Genomic DNA, 16,933 nt, shown 5'->3' on the forward strand with positions numbered 1-16,933 from the left:
CCCCATTCGTTGTAATCTGAAGCAGTTTACAACACTGTCTCCCTGCTGGAAGGTTTCAGTTCAAATCTAGTTCTCATTTGAACTTAATTCACCTCAATGGTCAAGCTTCATTCATTCATGCTGATCCCTCAGTAGATTGTTTCTATTGTGAGAGTAATAGGGTGGAAGTGAGTATCACAGAATCATATAGCACAGGCAAAGGCCATTCAGCCCATCGTGCTTGTGCTGACTCTTTGAAAGAGCTATCCAATCAGGCCCACTTCCCCCTGCTCTTTCCCCGCCTTCACATATTCATACAATTCCCCTCTTGAAGGTTACCGTTGAATCTGCTTCCACTGCCCTCTCAGGCAGTGGGTTCCAGATCACAACAACCCGCTGCATGAAAATGATCATCTTCCTTGTGGTTCTTGTGCCAATGACCTTTAATCTATGTGCTCCAGTTATGGACCCTCCTGCCACTGAAAACAATTTCACCTCATTTAGAATCAATTTCTTCAGAAATTGCTCCACCAATAGTTTGATTGCTGAATGACAACCACCAACATGTCTGTCAATCCTAAACATTGTGTTAACACCAGATGGGACATAATAAGGAATTCTAGGAATTATAAAACAATGATCCCTTTTATTTCAATGCTCCATCCTGGGTGACTTATTTGCAATTAATATTTTAAAACCTTTTCTCTAAGGATAAACTGGAATAAACTATAAACTGTCATGGTATAAAACTTTACCTCCATGTTTAGTTCAATGATCTATATGGGACTAATTGGATAGCTCTTTCAAAGAGCTGGCACAGGCATGATGGGCCTAATATGAACATACAAAGGCCATTCAGCCCCTCAAGCCTGCTCCATCATTCAATAAGATCATGGCTGATCTGTTTGTGTTTCAAATTCCACATTCCCATCTACCCCTGATAACCTTTGATTCCCTTGCCCAACAAGAATCTATCTACCTAATACAAACATACAAAATAGGAGCAGAAGTAGGCCATTTGGCCCCTCGAGCCAGCCCAGCTCCTTTGTATGTTTGAATGACCTCCTTCTGTGGTGTAAGATTTTGTGATTCAAGGCAGCGTCCCTAACGGCAATACTACAATAATTCTGAAACCCTACGTGATATTCTAAAATCAGTGGGACTATTTTTGTATACTATTGCAATGGTTGGTTCAAGAGAATATTTCTGCAGAGCAAACATTTTTAAAAAGTTGCATTTTGATCTAAATTGAATGTGTTTTTCTAATTTATTAATTGCTATGCTGAACTTCAAGAAAACAATAAGAGTCATGACTATACTTGCTGAGTGAATGTGTGTATTTTCTTTTTTTATTTGTTTACGGGATGTGGGCCTAGTCTTCTCCTAATTCATATGTTTGTATGGGTGTTGCTGGCAAGCCCAGCATTTGCTGCCCATCCCTAATTGCCCTCAAGAAGGTGGCGGTTCACCACCTTCTTGGATCGCTGCAGTCTATGTGGTGTAGGTACACCCACAGTACTGCTAGAGAGGGAGTTCCAGGATTTTAATGCAGTGATGTTGAAGGAACAGCGATATATCTACAAGTCAGGATGATATGTGGCTTGGGGGGAACTTGCAGGTGGTTGTGTTCCCATGTGTCCGCTGCCCTTGTCCTTCCAGATGGTAGAGGTTGTGGTTTTGGAAGGTGCTGTCGAAGGAGCCCTGGTGAGTTGCTGCAGCGCATTTTGTAGGTGGTACACACTGCTGCAACTGTGTGTCAGTGATGCTATGAATGCTTAAAGTCGTGGATGGGGTGCTGATCTAGTGGGTTGCTTTGCCCTCGATAATGTTGAGCTTCCTGAGTGTTGTCGGAGCTGCACTCATCCAGACAAGTACAGGTTATTCCATCATGTTTGCTTCTTTATACGTGTAGAGAAATCTAAGCGAAGACCCAAAGCACTGGACACAATGAATACAAATAGCTGTAATATGATGAATATCAATTAACTCATCGACATGCTAGATAGACAAATAGGGAAAGGTTTTCATCTCACTTACCCCAGATATTAACCTAATGAGGCAAATCATTCACTCGATAAAGAGTATGCCTAATTGTTACTCAATAATGAGAAGTAGGTCAGACATATTATAAAGGGTATGTGCTGCAGCCCATTAGAGTAACACCAGGCAATGAAGATGAAAACCTGCTTCACAGGTGGTCCTTAATAATCAGCAAAAAAAAAACATTGGGCATAAAATGACGCACGGTGAGGTCGGGCGTGCATCCCGACGTCACCGCACATCATTCCGATCTTTCGTTTGGTGGGCGCACACTGGAGTCGGCTGCACACCCGCAGAACTGTCATAGGCCTGTTAAGGCCATTAATAAACCAATTAACCAAATTGACAGGGCTGCCCATTCAACCTTAAGGCTGGCGGGCAGGTGAAGAGCCCAAGCGGCCTTCATGTTTTGCATGAAACCTCATCCACGGGTGGGATGATGTTTCATGAAGATTTTATTGAATAAATAAAAGATTTTTTGACAATTGATAAACATGTCCCAGCTCATTTGAAATTGTCACATGAGGGGACATATCTGAATAATTTTATTCTTTTTTTCCAACTTTCATTGTGATCTTAATCTCCCTGAGGCTGCTCCGTGCCTCAGGGAGATTTCTGTGCTCTTTCGCAAGCATGCACCAAAAAGCGCAGGCCCCTCCTCCCCCTCCTCCCCCCCACCTGCACAGGTAGCCCTGAGCTACCGGGCACGCATCACACTAGGCCTGCCCATGTAAAATGATGGTGCGCAGCTGATCGCGGGCGAAGATCGACTCTGCGCTCGCCCGCGCCCGCTCCCGACTGGCCCACCCGACAGGGCGAAAACTCCGCCCATTATCTGTCACAATCTCAGGGTTTCCTAAAACACTTCAGAACCACTGATATATTGTTGAGTTATAGTCACCATTGTAATGCAGGAAACGCAGCGATTTATGCATAGCAAGCTCCCATAAATAGCAATGTGATAACAATCAGACAATGTGTTTGATTCAGTGATGTGGGTTGAGAGATAAAGATTGACCAGGACACCAAAATAGTGGTCGTGGGTTCTCTTATGTCCACCTGAGAGGGCAGATGGGGCCTTAGGTTAGCATCTCATCCAAAAGACAACACCTCCAACAGTGCAGGGCTCCCTCAGTGCCAGTGTGGGTTCTTGTTCGGGTCCAGAATGGAGACTCAAACCCACAACCTAATGATTCAGAGGTGAGAGTGCTACCCATGGAGTTCATCAGCAACCCTCTGTTGCTAGCTTTTAAACCAAGCTAATTGAATAGAAGTACATGTCGTCAAGGGAAAGAAATCTTGGATTAAAAAACCATCAGAGCAGCTGTTGCAATGTAACAGTCCGTCATGTCACCTCTATTATTTAACACTTTCTCGGACCTGAATTTGCCTGTGTATAAACTTTGATGTCAGCCAAAGGTCACTTAAGGTTTAAATGACGGCTGCTTTCATGACAATGTTACTGGAGTAATGTTAATGCAAAATGAACAAAATATTCTGCTATAAAATCATAGAATTGTTACAGCACAGAAGGAGTCCATTTGGCCCATCATGTCTGTGCTGGCTCTCTGCGAGAGTAAGTCAGCTAGTGCCGCTGCCCTGCCTTTTTCTTGTAGCCGTGTAAATTTCTTTCTCTTCAGATAATGATCCAATTCTCTTTTGAAAGCCACCATTGAACCTGCCTCCACCACACTCTCAGGCAGAGCATTCCAGATCCTAACCACTCGCTGCATAAAAGGATTTTCCTCATGTCACCTTTGCTTCTTTTGTCGATCACCTTAAATCTGTTCCCTCTGGTTCTTCTTTCTTCCACCAATGGGAACAGTTTCTCCCTATAGCCCTATCCAGATCCCTCATGAGTTCGAACACCTGTATCAAATCTCCTCTCAACCTTCTCTCCTCCAAGGAAAACAGTCCCAACTTCTCCAATCTATCCACATAACAGAAGTTCCTCATCCCTGGAACCATTCTCGTGAATCTTTTCTGTACTCTCACTAATACCTTCACATCTTTCTTAAAATGTGCTGCCCAATGCTGGGCGCAATACTCCATTTGAGGCTGAACCAGTGTTTTATACAGATTTATCATATCTTCCTTGCTTTTGTACTCTATGTCCCTATTGATAAAGCCTAGGATCCCGTATACTTTATTAGCCACTCTCTTAACCTATCCTACCATCTTCAATGATTTATGCACATATACACCCAAGTTTCCCCTTTTAGAATTGCACCCTTTATTTTATATTGTCTCTCCATGTTCTTCCTACCAAAATGTATCACTTCACACTTCTCTACATTAAATTTAATCTGCCACTTGCCAGCCCATTCCACCAACCTGTCTATGTCTTTTTCAAATTTTGAACCCCATCCTCCTCACAATTCACAACATAAATACCGACACAAAGCTACATCCCTGGGTCCAAATAATAAAGAACCTGGGCCTTCCACCACCTTGGGCATGTCCCAAAGCACTTTACAGGCACTGAAGCACTTTTTGAAGAGTCGTCATTGTTGTAATGGAGGAAAAGCGGCAGCCAATTTGCGCACAGCAAGCTCCCACAGGAGCAATGGGACAATGATCAGATAACCTGCGTTTTAATAGCATTGATTGAGGGATGTATATTGGCCTCAGGGCACTGGAGAGAACTCCCCTGCACTTCTTCGAAATAGTGACGCTGGATCTTTTATATCCACCTCAGAGGGGAAAAGTCTTATTCAAAAAACAGCACCTCCAACAGTGTAACGCTCCCTCAGTACTGCACTGCGCTGGAAGTGTCCACCTGGATTAGAACATCAAAAGGAAACTCTGTACGTGTGCATGTATTGGTGGAGAGTGGGGGGTCGAAAGTTAATTTTCCCTTAACCTGTGTTAACATGTTCCTCAGCTGTTTATCAACTTGAAATGAATTTGCCATCCACCCCCCCTCAACACACGGGATACATACTGTGTGGCAGAAGCTATAAATACAGTGTTTCCTTTATTTTAAAGAGCTTTTTCTTGTTCTTCTGTTACCAACCAATTTGACAGCCCTGAAAACAATTGCTGTGCTCACTGTGTTCCATTCCATTTCATTCTGAGCTGGTCTAAGCTCCGATATGAACAGTTTGCTAATGAAGTATTTTAAACCATCCATCCACGTTTTTTGCACTGTGCCACAGCAAACTGTTCCTACCCATTAACAGTATATATCCACTAAAATACAGTCTCTGTAATACTCATGCAACAGGGATTTTTTTTTCCCATGCAATGTGCAACCAGAGGGTTAATAAACGTGTGCTTATAGTGTTTGTCCATGGGCTTACTGGTCTAATTAATAAAGAAAGTGTCTTGTTTTCCAAGAGCTTTGTTCCCCGAATTGTAGAGCTGAAGGTTCAATTGCAGTTCATGGAAAAGAACGTCTTGTACCCGGCAATGAGACTGCTCAATAACAACATGCCCTCATTGAACTATTACACACTGACATGTTCTACACATCAGCACAACTTCACACCCACTCCCACTTAAAAGGGTCACAACTCAAGGTCGAGTCAAAGGTCCCTAAATCTCCCAAACACACTCTTGTCAGAATTTATTTCTTGAGTTTCACTGTTTTGCAAGTGAACTAAGCTTTCTACAGGAAAAAAAAGGTATAAGCTAAAAAGTGATCACTGCGTAAACAGAATTATTGCTGCAATCGAACTGTTAGGCAACGGTGGGGACAATGTTGTCTGTAAGTTACATGGCTGTATTTCATGGGGAGGGAGGGTGTGGGTCCTACAGATTTGCTGCACAGTTCAGGTTCCCCACTCTGGGACATATCGACAGCAACTTGCTGTTTGACTGCTGCTTTCAGACCCTTTCACCCAGAGGGTGTTAGGGGTCTGGACCTCACTGCCTGAAAGGGCAGTAGAGGCAGAAACCCTCAGCTCATTTAAAAGATGTCTGGATATGCACCTGAAGTCCCGTAACCTGCAGGGCTATGGACCAAGTGCTGGAAAATGGGAATTAGGCTGGGTGGCTCATTTTACGGCCAGCGCAGACATGATGGACAGAGTGGCCTCCTTCCATGCTGTAAATTTTTCTACGTTTTCTGAATTTTCTAAGTATCTGAAAGGGAGGAATGTGCAGGGAAGTGGGGACAGGGCGGGGGAGTGGCAGTACGCGATTTGCTCCCGAGGAAAGCCAGCATGAACACGATGGGCCAAATGGCCTTCTTCTGTGCTGTAATGATTCTATTCTATGATTCAGCTGGATAATAGTTTGCAATAAAACAAAATACGTGGAGTTGCATTTCCACACACGTGTTTTATTTTGTACTGTTGCAAGGTAATCTGTCCAAATACACAGAATCGAGGATACCAGGTTATTGCTACATTCATTCTGGTTTGGCTTTGGGCCTTACATTTGATGCTGTACCCACCAACCTTTGGCTTGACTCTTATCAAGCAAGCAAGGGTCTGCAGCTGCTAGCTCTGCTTTATAACTTGTGTCAATGGCAACATGTTACATAACACCAGTTATCTCAAAGTGGGAAGTTTCGTGCAAGAACTGTAAACAAGAGGACAATGTTCCTCAAGCTTTGGAAGTTTTCTATTAAAGAGTCCAGAGTGACCTCGCCACAGCTGTTGTCTTGCTATATATTTTTCCCTTTAAAAAAAAGAACAAGCATATTGCGTGAGAAATGACTCTATCTTAAAAGGGCAATGTCAAATTCAGAACAAAGAAAGAGGGAAGAGATGTTCAAAATCATGAAGCGTTTCGATTAAGGTAAATAAGGAAGAACTGTTTACACTGGCAGGAGGGTGGGTAACCAGAGGGATTTAAGAGAATTAGCAAAAAAAGAACAGACGAGAGATGAGATTTTTTTTTTAACCCAGCAAGTTTTTACGATCTTGAACGCAGTGCCTGAAAGGGCGGTGGAAGTAAATTCAATGTTAACTTTCAAGAAGGGAATTGGATAAATACTTGAAGGGGAAACGTTTGCAGGATACGGGGAGAGAGCAGGGGAGTGGGACTAATTGGATAGCTCTTTCAAAGAGCTAGGACAGGCAGGATGGACTGAATGGCCCCCTTTTGTGGTGGACGATTCTACAATTCTATGATGGTTCAATGTTCCCCAAGGTGTAGCACATTATAAATAAATTAATATAAATAACAGGAATTATCTGGGTTGTGTTCAACTTGACTCTGCTCAGAGCTTAAAACAGATCCACAGGTTCTTTCTACCTTTGATCAATCTCTCTGGTGGCAATGCCACAGATTAATATCAGTAATTTCAAGCGAGTTACCCTATCATCAGTTACACTCTTATACTCTTAGGGATCCAGGGATAGGGAGAGAAAGTGGATTTGAGGTCGAAGATCAGGCATAGTCGTATCGAGTGGCGAAGCAGGCTCGAGGAGCCAAATAGTCTAATCCTGCTCCTATTTCTTATTTTCTTAGTCACCCCGCCATCATTCGGACCTCTAAAGTGTGGAAACTGAAAAATCTCAGATATTAATGCATATACATACATAGGAGCAGGAGGAGGCCATTCAGCCCCTCAAACCTGTTCTGCCATTCAATGAGACCACGGTTGATCTGTATCTTAATTCCGTTTACCTGCCTTGGTTCTGTAACCTTTCCTACCTATATCCAACAAAAATCTATCATCACAGTTTTGAAGTTTTCAACTGACTTTCAGTCTCAACAATGTTTGGGGCGGGGAAGAGAGCTCCAAATCTCCACTACCCTTTGTGTGAAGAAGTGCTTCCTAACATTATGCCTGGAGGGCCTGGCTTTAATTTTAAGGTTTTTCTCCCTTGCTCCAGACTCCCCCCTACTCCACCAGAGGAAAATGTTCCTCTCTATCTACCCGATCAACTCCTTTACTCAGCTTAAACATTTCAATTAGATCACCCCTTAATTATCTATAGTCACCGTGGCATGGCACCTGTGACACTGCAGCACTCCCTCAGTACCACAGAGGGAGTGTCAGCCTGGATTATGTGCTCAAGACTCTGGAGTGGACTTGAACCTCCCAGCCTTCTGACTCAGAGGTGAGAGTGCTGCTAGCTGAGCCCTGATATTTGGGCCAAACAAGCTCCTCCCTTTTGTCTTTTACTAGGTTTGTTCAATTAGCCGCCCTAGCTCCCTGGAGTATGAAATGTTTGAGCCCATTGAATGCAACATGTACAAGTGCTGTTGGGGTATTAAGTGCCTGAAGAGTCCTACCATCTCTCCTACTGATTCTGCCATTCTGTCTGAACCAGCCATTTATGAATGTTAGATCAGGAGAATGTATTTTTTTCTGATGGCAGCCGCAATGGGCGGACTGGCTTTATATGAGTGAAAAACAACTTATTGGAGAAAATGGTGAACACCTGCAATTCAGCAGGTTCAGAACTGAGGCTGCCCTGTTGGTTCCTATTGAAGAAGTTGAGATCTTTGCCACCAATGGTGAGAAATACAGAGCATATGGTAAGGTGGAGGGTTCTCAGAGTCAACTGAGCGAGGCAAAGATACAAATTCAAGTTGAAGAAAGAACGTGCAGTTCTTCTCCCTCAGTGTTACACCCAAGTTGGCAAAGAGGGCAAGTGCCTACGAGAGTCGCGAGGGCGGAAGTGTTGGGTTATTGAGGTCTGCCCAGCATGGAATGAGCCTTATGCATGATCTAAGGATTTTGGGTGACTCGGTGGCGAGTTTTCGAGGGTTTATTGCCTTCTTGATAGTCTAAGGGTTGCCAGGTTGCCCTGGTAATGTGCTTTGCTACAAATCATAGCTCCTTAACTTGCTGGCTTGCTTTCAATTGCTAATGAATGGGCTGTACTTGGTTCCATTATCTGACTGGTTTATAGTATAGTCGTGTACAGCTAATATGATCAGGTTCCTGCATCTTCCTCCCTGTCGCTGTAACATTCTCCAGCCCTACAGCCCTCCAAGATCTCCTAGGCTGGCCTCTTGCGTATCACAGATTTTCATTGTTCCAATGTTGGTGGCTGTGCCTTCAGCTGAATAATACAACAACAACTTGTATTTATATGGTACCTTTAAGGTAATAAAACATCCCAAGGAACTTCACAGGGGCATTATAAGACAATATTTGACACAAGCCAGACAAGGAGGTATTAGTACAGATGAAGCTAGTTAAGGGGGTAGGTTTTAAGGAGTGTCTTAAAAGAGGAAAGAAGTAGGGGGGAGAGAATTCCAGCATTTAGGGCCCAGGCGTTTAGGGTGCATTTAGGGCACAGCCCCCAGTGGTGGAGCAATTCAAATTGGGAATGCTCAAGTGGCCAGAATAAACGGAATGCAGAAGGCCTCAGAGGGCTGTGGTTACAGGGACAGAGAGGAACAAGGTCATGGAAGGATTTGGAAATAAAGATCAGCCAGTAAAATATTGGACATGGGATTCTGCCATAGGTGCCTCCCACAAGGAACAACTACAACTTGCATTTATATAGCACCTTTACTGTAGTAAAACTTCATAAGGTGCTTCACCGGAGCATTATCAAACATTATTTGATACCGAGCCACATAAAGAGACATTGGGACAGGTGCTCAAAAGCTTCTTGAAAGGAGTAGGATTTAAAGAATGTCTTAAAGGTGGAGAAAAAAGCTTAAGGAGTGAATTCCAGAGTTTAGGGTCTAGAGCACGTATTCACACCATCACTAAAACTGCCTGTTTCTCTCTGCCTGCCTCCATCCCTGTCTCAGCTCATCTGCTGCTGAAACCCTCATTCATGCCTTTGTTACCTCTGGACTTGACTATTCCAATGCTCTTCTGACCAGCCTCCCACATTCTGCCCTCCGTAAATTTGACATAATCCAAATCTCTACTGCCAATGTCCCTAACTCACACCAAGTCCCATTCACCCATCTTCCCTGTGCTCACAGTTCTGCACTGGCTCCTGGTTAAGCAATGCCTCGTGTTTATAATTCTGATGCTTACTTCCAAATCCTTCACTGTCTACAGCTCCGGACTACAACATGCATGGAAATGTGTGTGTTACCACAGCAACTCGGGCTCCCTGAGTGAAGTGTAACACACTCATCATCATAAAAAGAGATGGGAACAAGCTTATTTGGAATGTTCAATTATCTGTATTTTCCCACATCTTAGTTTTCAAAATATTGGTTGAAGACAGCCTTGAGAGAAGATATTTTGCGTAAAAGGTACAGTTATGTTCTAGTGTATAATAAATAGGAATTATCATTACCCATAATAACCTATTTCAAACTAATGTGTCTCTTGGAATTAGGAGAGTGTGAAAAAAGTGTAATGAAGTTATACTTACAACAAAGACAACTAACAGCTCGCATTTATATAATGCCTTTGATGTGGTAAAATGTTCTGAGGTGTTTCACACAACAGGAACATTATCAGACAACATTTGACACGTGTGGCGATATTAGGACATGACCAAATGTTTGGCCAAAGTGGTGGGTTTTACAGAGTATCTGAAGGGAGGAGATAGAGGTTGAGAGGTTTATGGAAGGAATTCCAGAACCTGGGATCCACACAGATGATGACACGGCTGAAGATGATGGAGTGATGAAAGTGGGGGATGCCCAACAGCCAGATTTGGAGGAACGCTGAGATCTCAGAGGGTTGCATTGCTGGAGGAGGTTGCAAAAATGGGGTGGGGGAGAGGGGCGGCTACCATCTAGAAGGACAAGGGCAGCAGACACATGGGAACATCACCACCTGCAAGTTCCCCTCCAAGCCACACACCATCCTGACTTGGAAATATATCACTGTTCCTTCACTGTCCCTGGGTCAAAATCCTGGCACTCCCTCCCTAACAGCACTATGGGTGTACCTACACCACATGGGCTGCAGCTGTTCAAGAAGGCAGCTCACCACCACCTTCTCAAGGGCAATTAGGGGATAAGCAATAAATGCTGGCCCAGCCAGCGACGCCCACATCCCATGAAAGAATAAACAAAAAGTCAGTAGCTGCTGCTGCTCCAACCAGGAGATCTGCTCTCATGGTAGGTCACACTCGTCTGTCTTACACCCACTGTAGCTCGTCTGCAATCGCTCTGCAAAGTCCGTCATTCAAATACGCCTTCTTCCGTCCGTGGAGGGAATTTGAAAACAACGCCTGAGGATTCTTTATTGATTCGAGGCATCGCTGGAAAGCAAGACACTTCAACGAAAATTAAACAATGAGCACTTCCCCTTTAAGATTTAACCCAGCAACAGGCGCCAAGGGGATTGCATGAGAATATATATCACTTTGCTGGGAATTGCCTTGGACATGCCAACGTGGACTTGACTTTGGTGGGGGTGGGCTAGCTGGTTCATGTCAGGTCACCCTATCAATATGAATGGGATATTGGGGGTGGGGGTGGGGAGGGCTGGGAGCTCCACGTGTTCGGAACCCTTGCGAATAGAACGCCGGCGCGTCCAATCAGGAGGCCCTCGCATTGTGACGTGAGAGGAAAAGGGGGCGGAGGGTAAGTATCCAGAAATTGGTTACAATGTGAAAGAACATTGAGAAATTCGCCTGAGGTCTGGCGCGGCGCGACTGTGTATCCCAGCTTTGATACTGCATCAAACTGAGATTGTTCTCACTATCATTCAAAATTAAGTGATTCTGTGCACCGACCAAAATAACCAGCCTTTGCCGGGATCATCTTAACCAATTTGTAGCTTCCCATTGGTCTTTTTTTTAAGGGATTAGGAAAGGAATAGTTTGTCAAAATTCAACCGTTTTGTTTTCTAGAAATGCAAAGTTGATTTTTTTTTAAGAGATGTTACAGTTTCGTTCACCTGGAGGAGAAAAACAGGGGCTGGAAGCTTTGCTGTGGGTGATATTTTAAACAACATGGCAATGTGATTTGATATTTTCGCACGCCACGTGTTTGTCATATTGTACAAGGGAGCGACTTTATGCTAAAAGCAGATTGTCTGGCTTAAAAATCTGCTGTCAGATTGAAAGGAAAAGCGAGGCAGGAGAGGAACCTGCAATTTGCTTTTAGAGCCATGTCTGCTGTGGCTTATATCGATTACCTGGCCGCCGAATGTTTAGTCTCCATCTCCAGTCGCCCTATCGTGCACCAGTCTCCTGGGCAGGAGCTGACTGGAGAGGGTAAGAGGGAACCCAGGGAGGGCTGCAAGGACGGAGGCTCCCTCCTCACCATGGCCAGGATCCTGGCGGACCTGGGCAAGCGCCGACCAATCTCCCAACTCGGGGGCAGTCACTCAGGGAGCTGCGCTGATTCGGAGGGCGACGCCCGCTCCGCCCAGCGCCTGGAGCCGCCTCTTGCACCCAGAGTTACGCCGGAGTGTGGACTGCTACGGTGCAGCGCAACGGGTGAGGGGAAGCCCATCACTGGCAAGAGGCATGAGTGCCCCTACACTGGATGTGGCAAAGTGTACCGAAAGTCTTCTCACTTAAAGGCACATTTCAGAACGCACACAGGTCAGTGTTACTGCTCTCCCATTTAAAACCAGCACTGTGATTCAGTAAAGACATTTTCTCCGTTTTTTAAAACAAGTCGCAGAAGGGTACAAGCACAAAAAGGGGCCATTCAGCCCATCGTGTCTGTGCTGGCTCTTTGAAAAAGCTATCCAATTAGTCCCACTCTGTACTTTCCCCGTGGCCCTGAATATTTTCAGCTATTTATCCAACTCTCTTTTCGGAAGTTATTATTGAATTGCTCCCCCTGCCTTTTTCAGGCTGTGCCTTCCAGATAATAACTCGTGTATATATTAAAAAAAAAGGAAAAAAATTCTCTTCATCGCCCCTCTGGCTTTTAACCTGCATCCCCTGGTATTCTGCCAGTGTGGAAACAATTTCTGGGTGATATAGTTCATTATAAGTTAGGGGTTGCAGGGGTTAAATTCAGAACTGAATTTACTGGTTTCACATTAATTGGATGGAGAAGTGGGTGGCTGCTTTATTTGTGTGACTGGGTGGTATCTGGATGTAAACTGTCCATTGCAGATGTGGGTGTGGCTTTCACTCACTTCCAGCCTAACTGGTTGTGTGCTTGAAGTGCTTGTGAGAATTGCTCCGTGGAAATGTGTTTGAGTCCTTAACAAATATGTCAGAAACTATTTTTGGGTCTAATGTCATTCTCCGGATGGACCTCTTGTGATATTTCTCCTTTCTCCCATGTCCATTGACGCATGAGGCAGACAAAAGCATGTGCTTACATCTGTTTCCGTAGCTGGTTTTTCCTGGAATGGGTCATGTGCCTGTCGCAGAGGCTACAGCGTGAGAGGCATCACTCCGCATCGAGTGTGGCTGACCAGGAGACGCCTACCACCTGCCATGGGTGTAGTGGAAGGCATTACAAGTTGATAATCAACCTGTTCAGCCACATTATGAATGCATCCTCCATGGTTGTCAAGTTCTGGATTGGGACTTGAACCCAGAGCTTCTAGCTCAGAGGCAGGGACACTACCCACTGTGCCACAAGACCTTCCCTTGTGCTATTTACCAGGAATGTAACTACTGTAGCTAGTGGGATTCGTGGCAAACAATAACAAAGCAGCAATTATTGAGCTAGCTAACTTTTAAATGTATATTAAAAGCTGGGAGGGGGAGGAAATCGGCGACCCATTTCACTGCTTATTGTGGACTACAAAATTCTGTCCAAGGTCAATGTCAGTTACGTCAAGTTTGCTCAGGAATAGCTGATCCACCCTGACCAGACCTGCTTCTGGAATGTGCCTTTGCAAAGGAGGTCTGGAAAGAGATGCAGCAGCTTTTGTCAAGGTTCATCCCAAGTGACGCGGGACCCTGTGCTCTACGGGGTGTTCCCAGGGACACACACCGAGATAAACATCAACTGCAGCTGGAGGACCATCGGCTCGGTGAAAGACGCTCTTTGGTCTATCCGAAGTTGGCTGGTCTTCCAGTGCACGTTAAAAATTAAAGTGCTCTGCGATATCTGGTGTTTGTGAAAAGTGCCAAAAGAAATGCAAGACCTTTTTACTGTTTTAATATTCTCTTAATTTAGATTAAAACTAACATTCATTTGGACTTTTCCTTTGTAAGCAAAAACAATATGGCATCAGTGAAAATGTAGTGTGGACAATAAAGATCTGAAGGTAATTTGGTATACTATAATGCTGAGGTTTTTCTGGCAAAGGATAAATAGGAAATAAGTTGGACATCACATACAAAATAATGCACATAACAAAGGCTCAGAAAACCTTACACATTTTCACAATTATTGCACAGAAATAAATTACATCAATTAAACTAAGTGAATCCGATCATATAACTATTGTTCCTGTGTTCGTCCCTTAATGGCCTCGCCCCTCCCTATCTCTGTAACCTCCTCTAGCCCAACAACCCTCTGAAATCTCTTTGTTCTTCCAGTTCTGGCCTTTTGCACATCCTTGGTTTTAGTCGCTTCAGCATTGGCGGCCGTGCCTTCAGCTACCTGGGCTGTAAGGTCTGGAATACCCTCCCTAAACCTCTCCATATTCGTTTATAAAGTTCCAAATAGGATGAGCTTTTGGAATTCTGTTCAACCTCAGTGAACTTAAGGGGCTTCAAAGGAATCATCAAGAGTGCTGCCTGTATCCTAACTTGGACCAATTCCCTCACCCAGCACCCTCTGTGCTCGCTGGTTCCCGGTCCGGCAATGTCTCAAATTTATAATTTTCATCCCTTGTTTTCAAATCCCTCGATCGCCTCGTTCCCACTTCCTATCACTGTTACCTCCTCTCCTCTACAACCCTACGAGGGGCTAATAGGACAGTGTGGGTCAACTGCTGTGAAAGAAAGATGTTCAAACTGGTACCACTGAACCAGAGAGAGAACCTAGGGAGCCAAATGCATAGCAATTGTGTGGGAAAAGAAATCCTGTGCGGGGTGTTAGTCATCTTCTAAAATGTTCTCTTTGTGCTTTACAGGAGAAAGGCCCTTTCCTTGCACGTGGCCCAGTTGCAGCAAAAGGTTTTCCCGTTCTGATGAACTGACGCGACACTACAGAACCCACACTGGAGAGAAAAGGTTCAAGTGCCCCCTGTGTGAGAAATGCTTCATGAGGAGCGACCATTTGACGAAGCATGCCAGGCGACATCCCGGCTTTCATTCCGGCATCCTTCAAAAGCCGCGGAGGACAATTGGGTCCCTCCGATCCACAGTCCCCGAACCAGCAAGATAAAATCCTATCCTCCGGGGAGGAAGGAGATCAGCCGGCTGCTGATGTCACTGTGCCGTCAGTATACCAACTTACCTTTGCCGCTGCTGTTAAAGACCGGCTGTGCAGTTTGCGTTTCAGTGCTGTGGCCTTCAAACGCTGGAGCACATTCTAATCGCAGTTCTGTGCTTGTTAGCATTCATATTTGGCTGACATTTATTTTGTTCTGTGGCACAGGACAGCCCTACACAACAATAGATTTCCAACGCTTCTCGTAATTCTGGTCACAGTTTGAAATGCAGTCTCCTGAACTACATGATAGTAACTACTGCTGCACTGTTACGCTCTCAGTAGGCGGGAAGGTTTACTCTGAACACTTTTTTTTCTTATTTGGATAGGGACACCCGTCCAATCGTTCACGTCTAGGACCACCGTGTTAGGACTGTATAAAACAGGCATTAATTCCACTTGGTGCCATCAGCTCCATGAGGTGTGACTTTGAATTTGTACCAGGAAAAGACGAATTGCAAGATTGACAAGTGGAATACCACAGTGGGTGTCGGTCTAGTGATTTAGTAGCCAGAATACCCTTCTGAGAAAGAGAACAGTGGTTGATGTGGCATGGCTTTGTGATGGCTGGTGATGTGTTTCACACATACTCCCCACAATGGGAGATAGGGAAACGGGCAGAGGAGAACATTTTTTTTTACAGTATTGGAAACTTATTAAGCCTTTCTATTTTTCTTTGCTACCTTTTTGAAAAAGGAACGCTAGGCAATCTACCTCCTATTTTTAATCTATGGTACCAGCACAAGTATACTTAATACAATGATTGACAATCAAGGTGTAATGTGGTGCCTCTCTGTGCGAATGTATAAGTAACAAGATGTATGTATTGTCTGGTTAAGCCCTTTTACTGCATGTAAATGCAATTCTATTTTCTTCCATCATTTGAACTCTTGCAATTTATATATTTTGTGAAAGTTTAAAAATGAGTAAAATTCAAACCTGAAGTGCAGCTTCTAATTTTCAAAAATGAGCACAACTTATTCATGCTAAAATCATTATCAAGAATGAACTGTTTTTCAAGTGAGAAACATCATTGTAAGGAAATGTCCAGTGGAGGGATGTTTATTACTCCAGATTATCACATTCATCCAATAAAATCTGACAGTACTTCTATACTGGCTCACTTGTATATTTATTTATAAAGCTGGGCATAGTCGAGATCAACTGAGTGTGGGGGATGTGGGCGCCACAGGCAAGGTCAACATGTATTGTCCATCCCCAGATCACTTGAACTAAGTGGCTTGCTAGGCCACTTCAGAGGGCAGTTAAAAGTCAACCACATTGCTGTGGGTCTGGGGTCACAGGTAGGCAAGACCAGGTAAGGACGGCAGATTTCCTTCCCTAAAGGACATTAGTGAAACAGATGGGCTTTTACCACAATTGAAGGTAGTTTTGTGGTCATTCTTACTGAGACTAGCTTTCAATTTCATTAATTGAATTTAAATTCCACCAGCAGCCATGGTGGGAATTGAACCCAATCCTCAAGCCTGAGCCTCTGGATTACTAGTCCAGTGATATTACGACTATATGATCATCTTCCCTCAACATTAGTCATGGTAGTATCGTTCCATTCAGTAGGATTTTATCTGGTTTGAAAGTCTTTGAAAATGAATTTAAAACCACCACAACTCTTGATCCCTCAACTATCTCTAATTTGTCAGACTCTTTGTGCAACATCCAATATTTCTTCCAACTAAATATTGGAAAGACTCCGCCACCAACTCGATTCGCTTGCTACTGACTCCATCCCTCTCCTTAACAAGTATCTGTGGCTGAACCA

General features: G+C 44.2%; 1 protein-coding gene across 1 annotated transcript; it reads left to right on the forward strand.

Annotated features, from left to right (window-relative positions):
- Positions 1-11,425: 11,425 nt before the first annotated feature.
- klf9 (Kruppel like factor 9) lies at positions 11,426-16,266 on the forward strand. Its single transcript, XM_078529808.1, has 2 exons — positions 11,426-12,404; positions 14,855-16,266. The coding sequence occupies exons 1-2, from the start codon at positions 11,966-11,968 to the stop codon at positions 15,106-15,108; spliced, it is 693 nt and encodes a 230-aa protein (XP_078385934.1). The 5' UTR covers positions 11,426-11,965; the 3' UTR covers positions 15,109-16,266.
- Positions 16,267-16,933: the final 667 nt, after the last annotated feature.

Source organism: Cetorhinus maximus, chromosome 2 (genome assembly GCF_964194155.1).
Source record: "Cetorhinus maximus chromosome 2, sCetMax3.hap1.1, whole genome shotgun sequence".
NCBI classification, from domain to species: domain Eukaryota; kingdom Metazoa; phylum Chordata; class Chondrichthyes; order Lamniformes; family Cetorhinidae; genus Cetorhinus; species Cetorhinus maximus.

Coding starts and splice junctions, on each gene's coding strand:
- klf9 (XM_078529808.1), top strand. CDS start 11,966: ATGTCTGCTGTGGCTTATATCGATTACCTGGCCGCCGAATGTTTAGTC. Junction 12,405..14,854: donor ACATTTCAGAACGCACACAG/GTCAGTGTTACT, acceptor TGTGCTTTACAG/GAGAAAGGCCCTTTCCTTGC.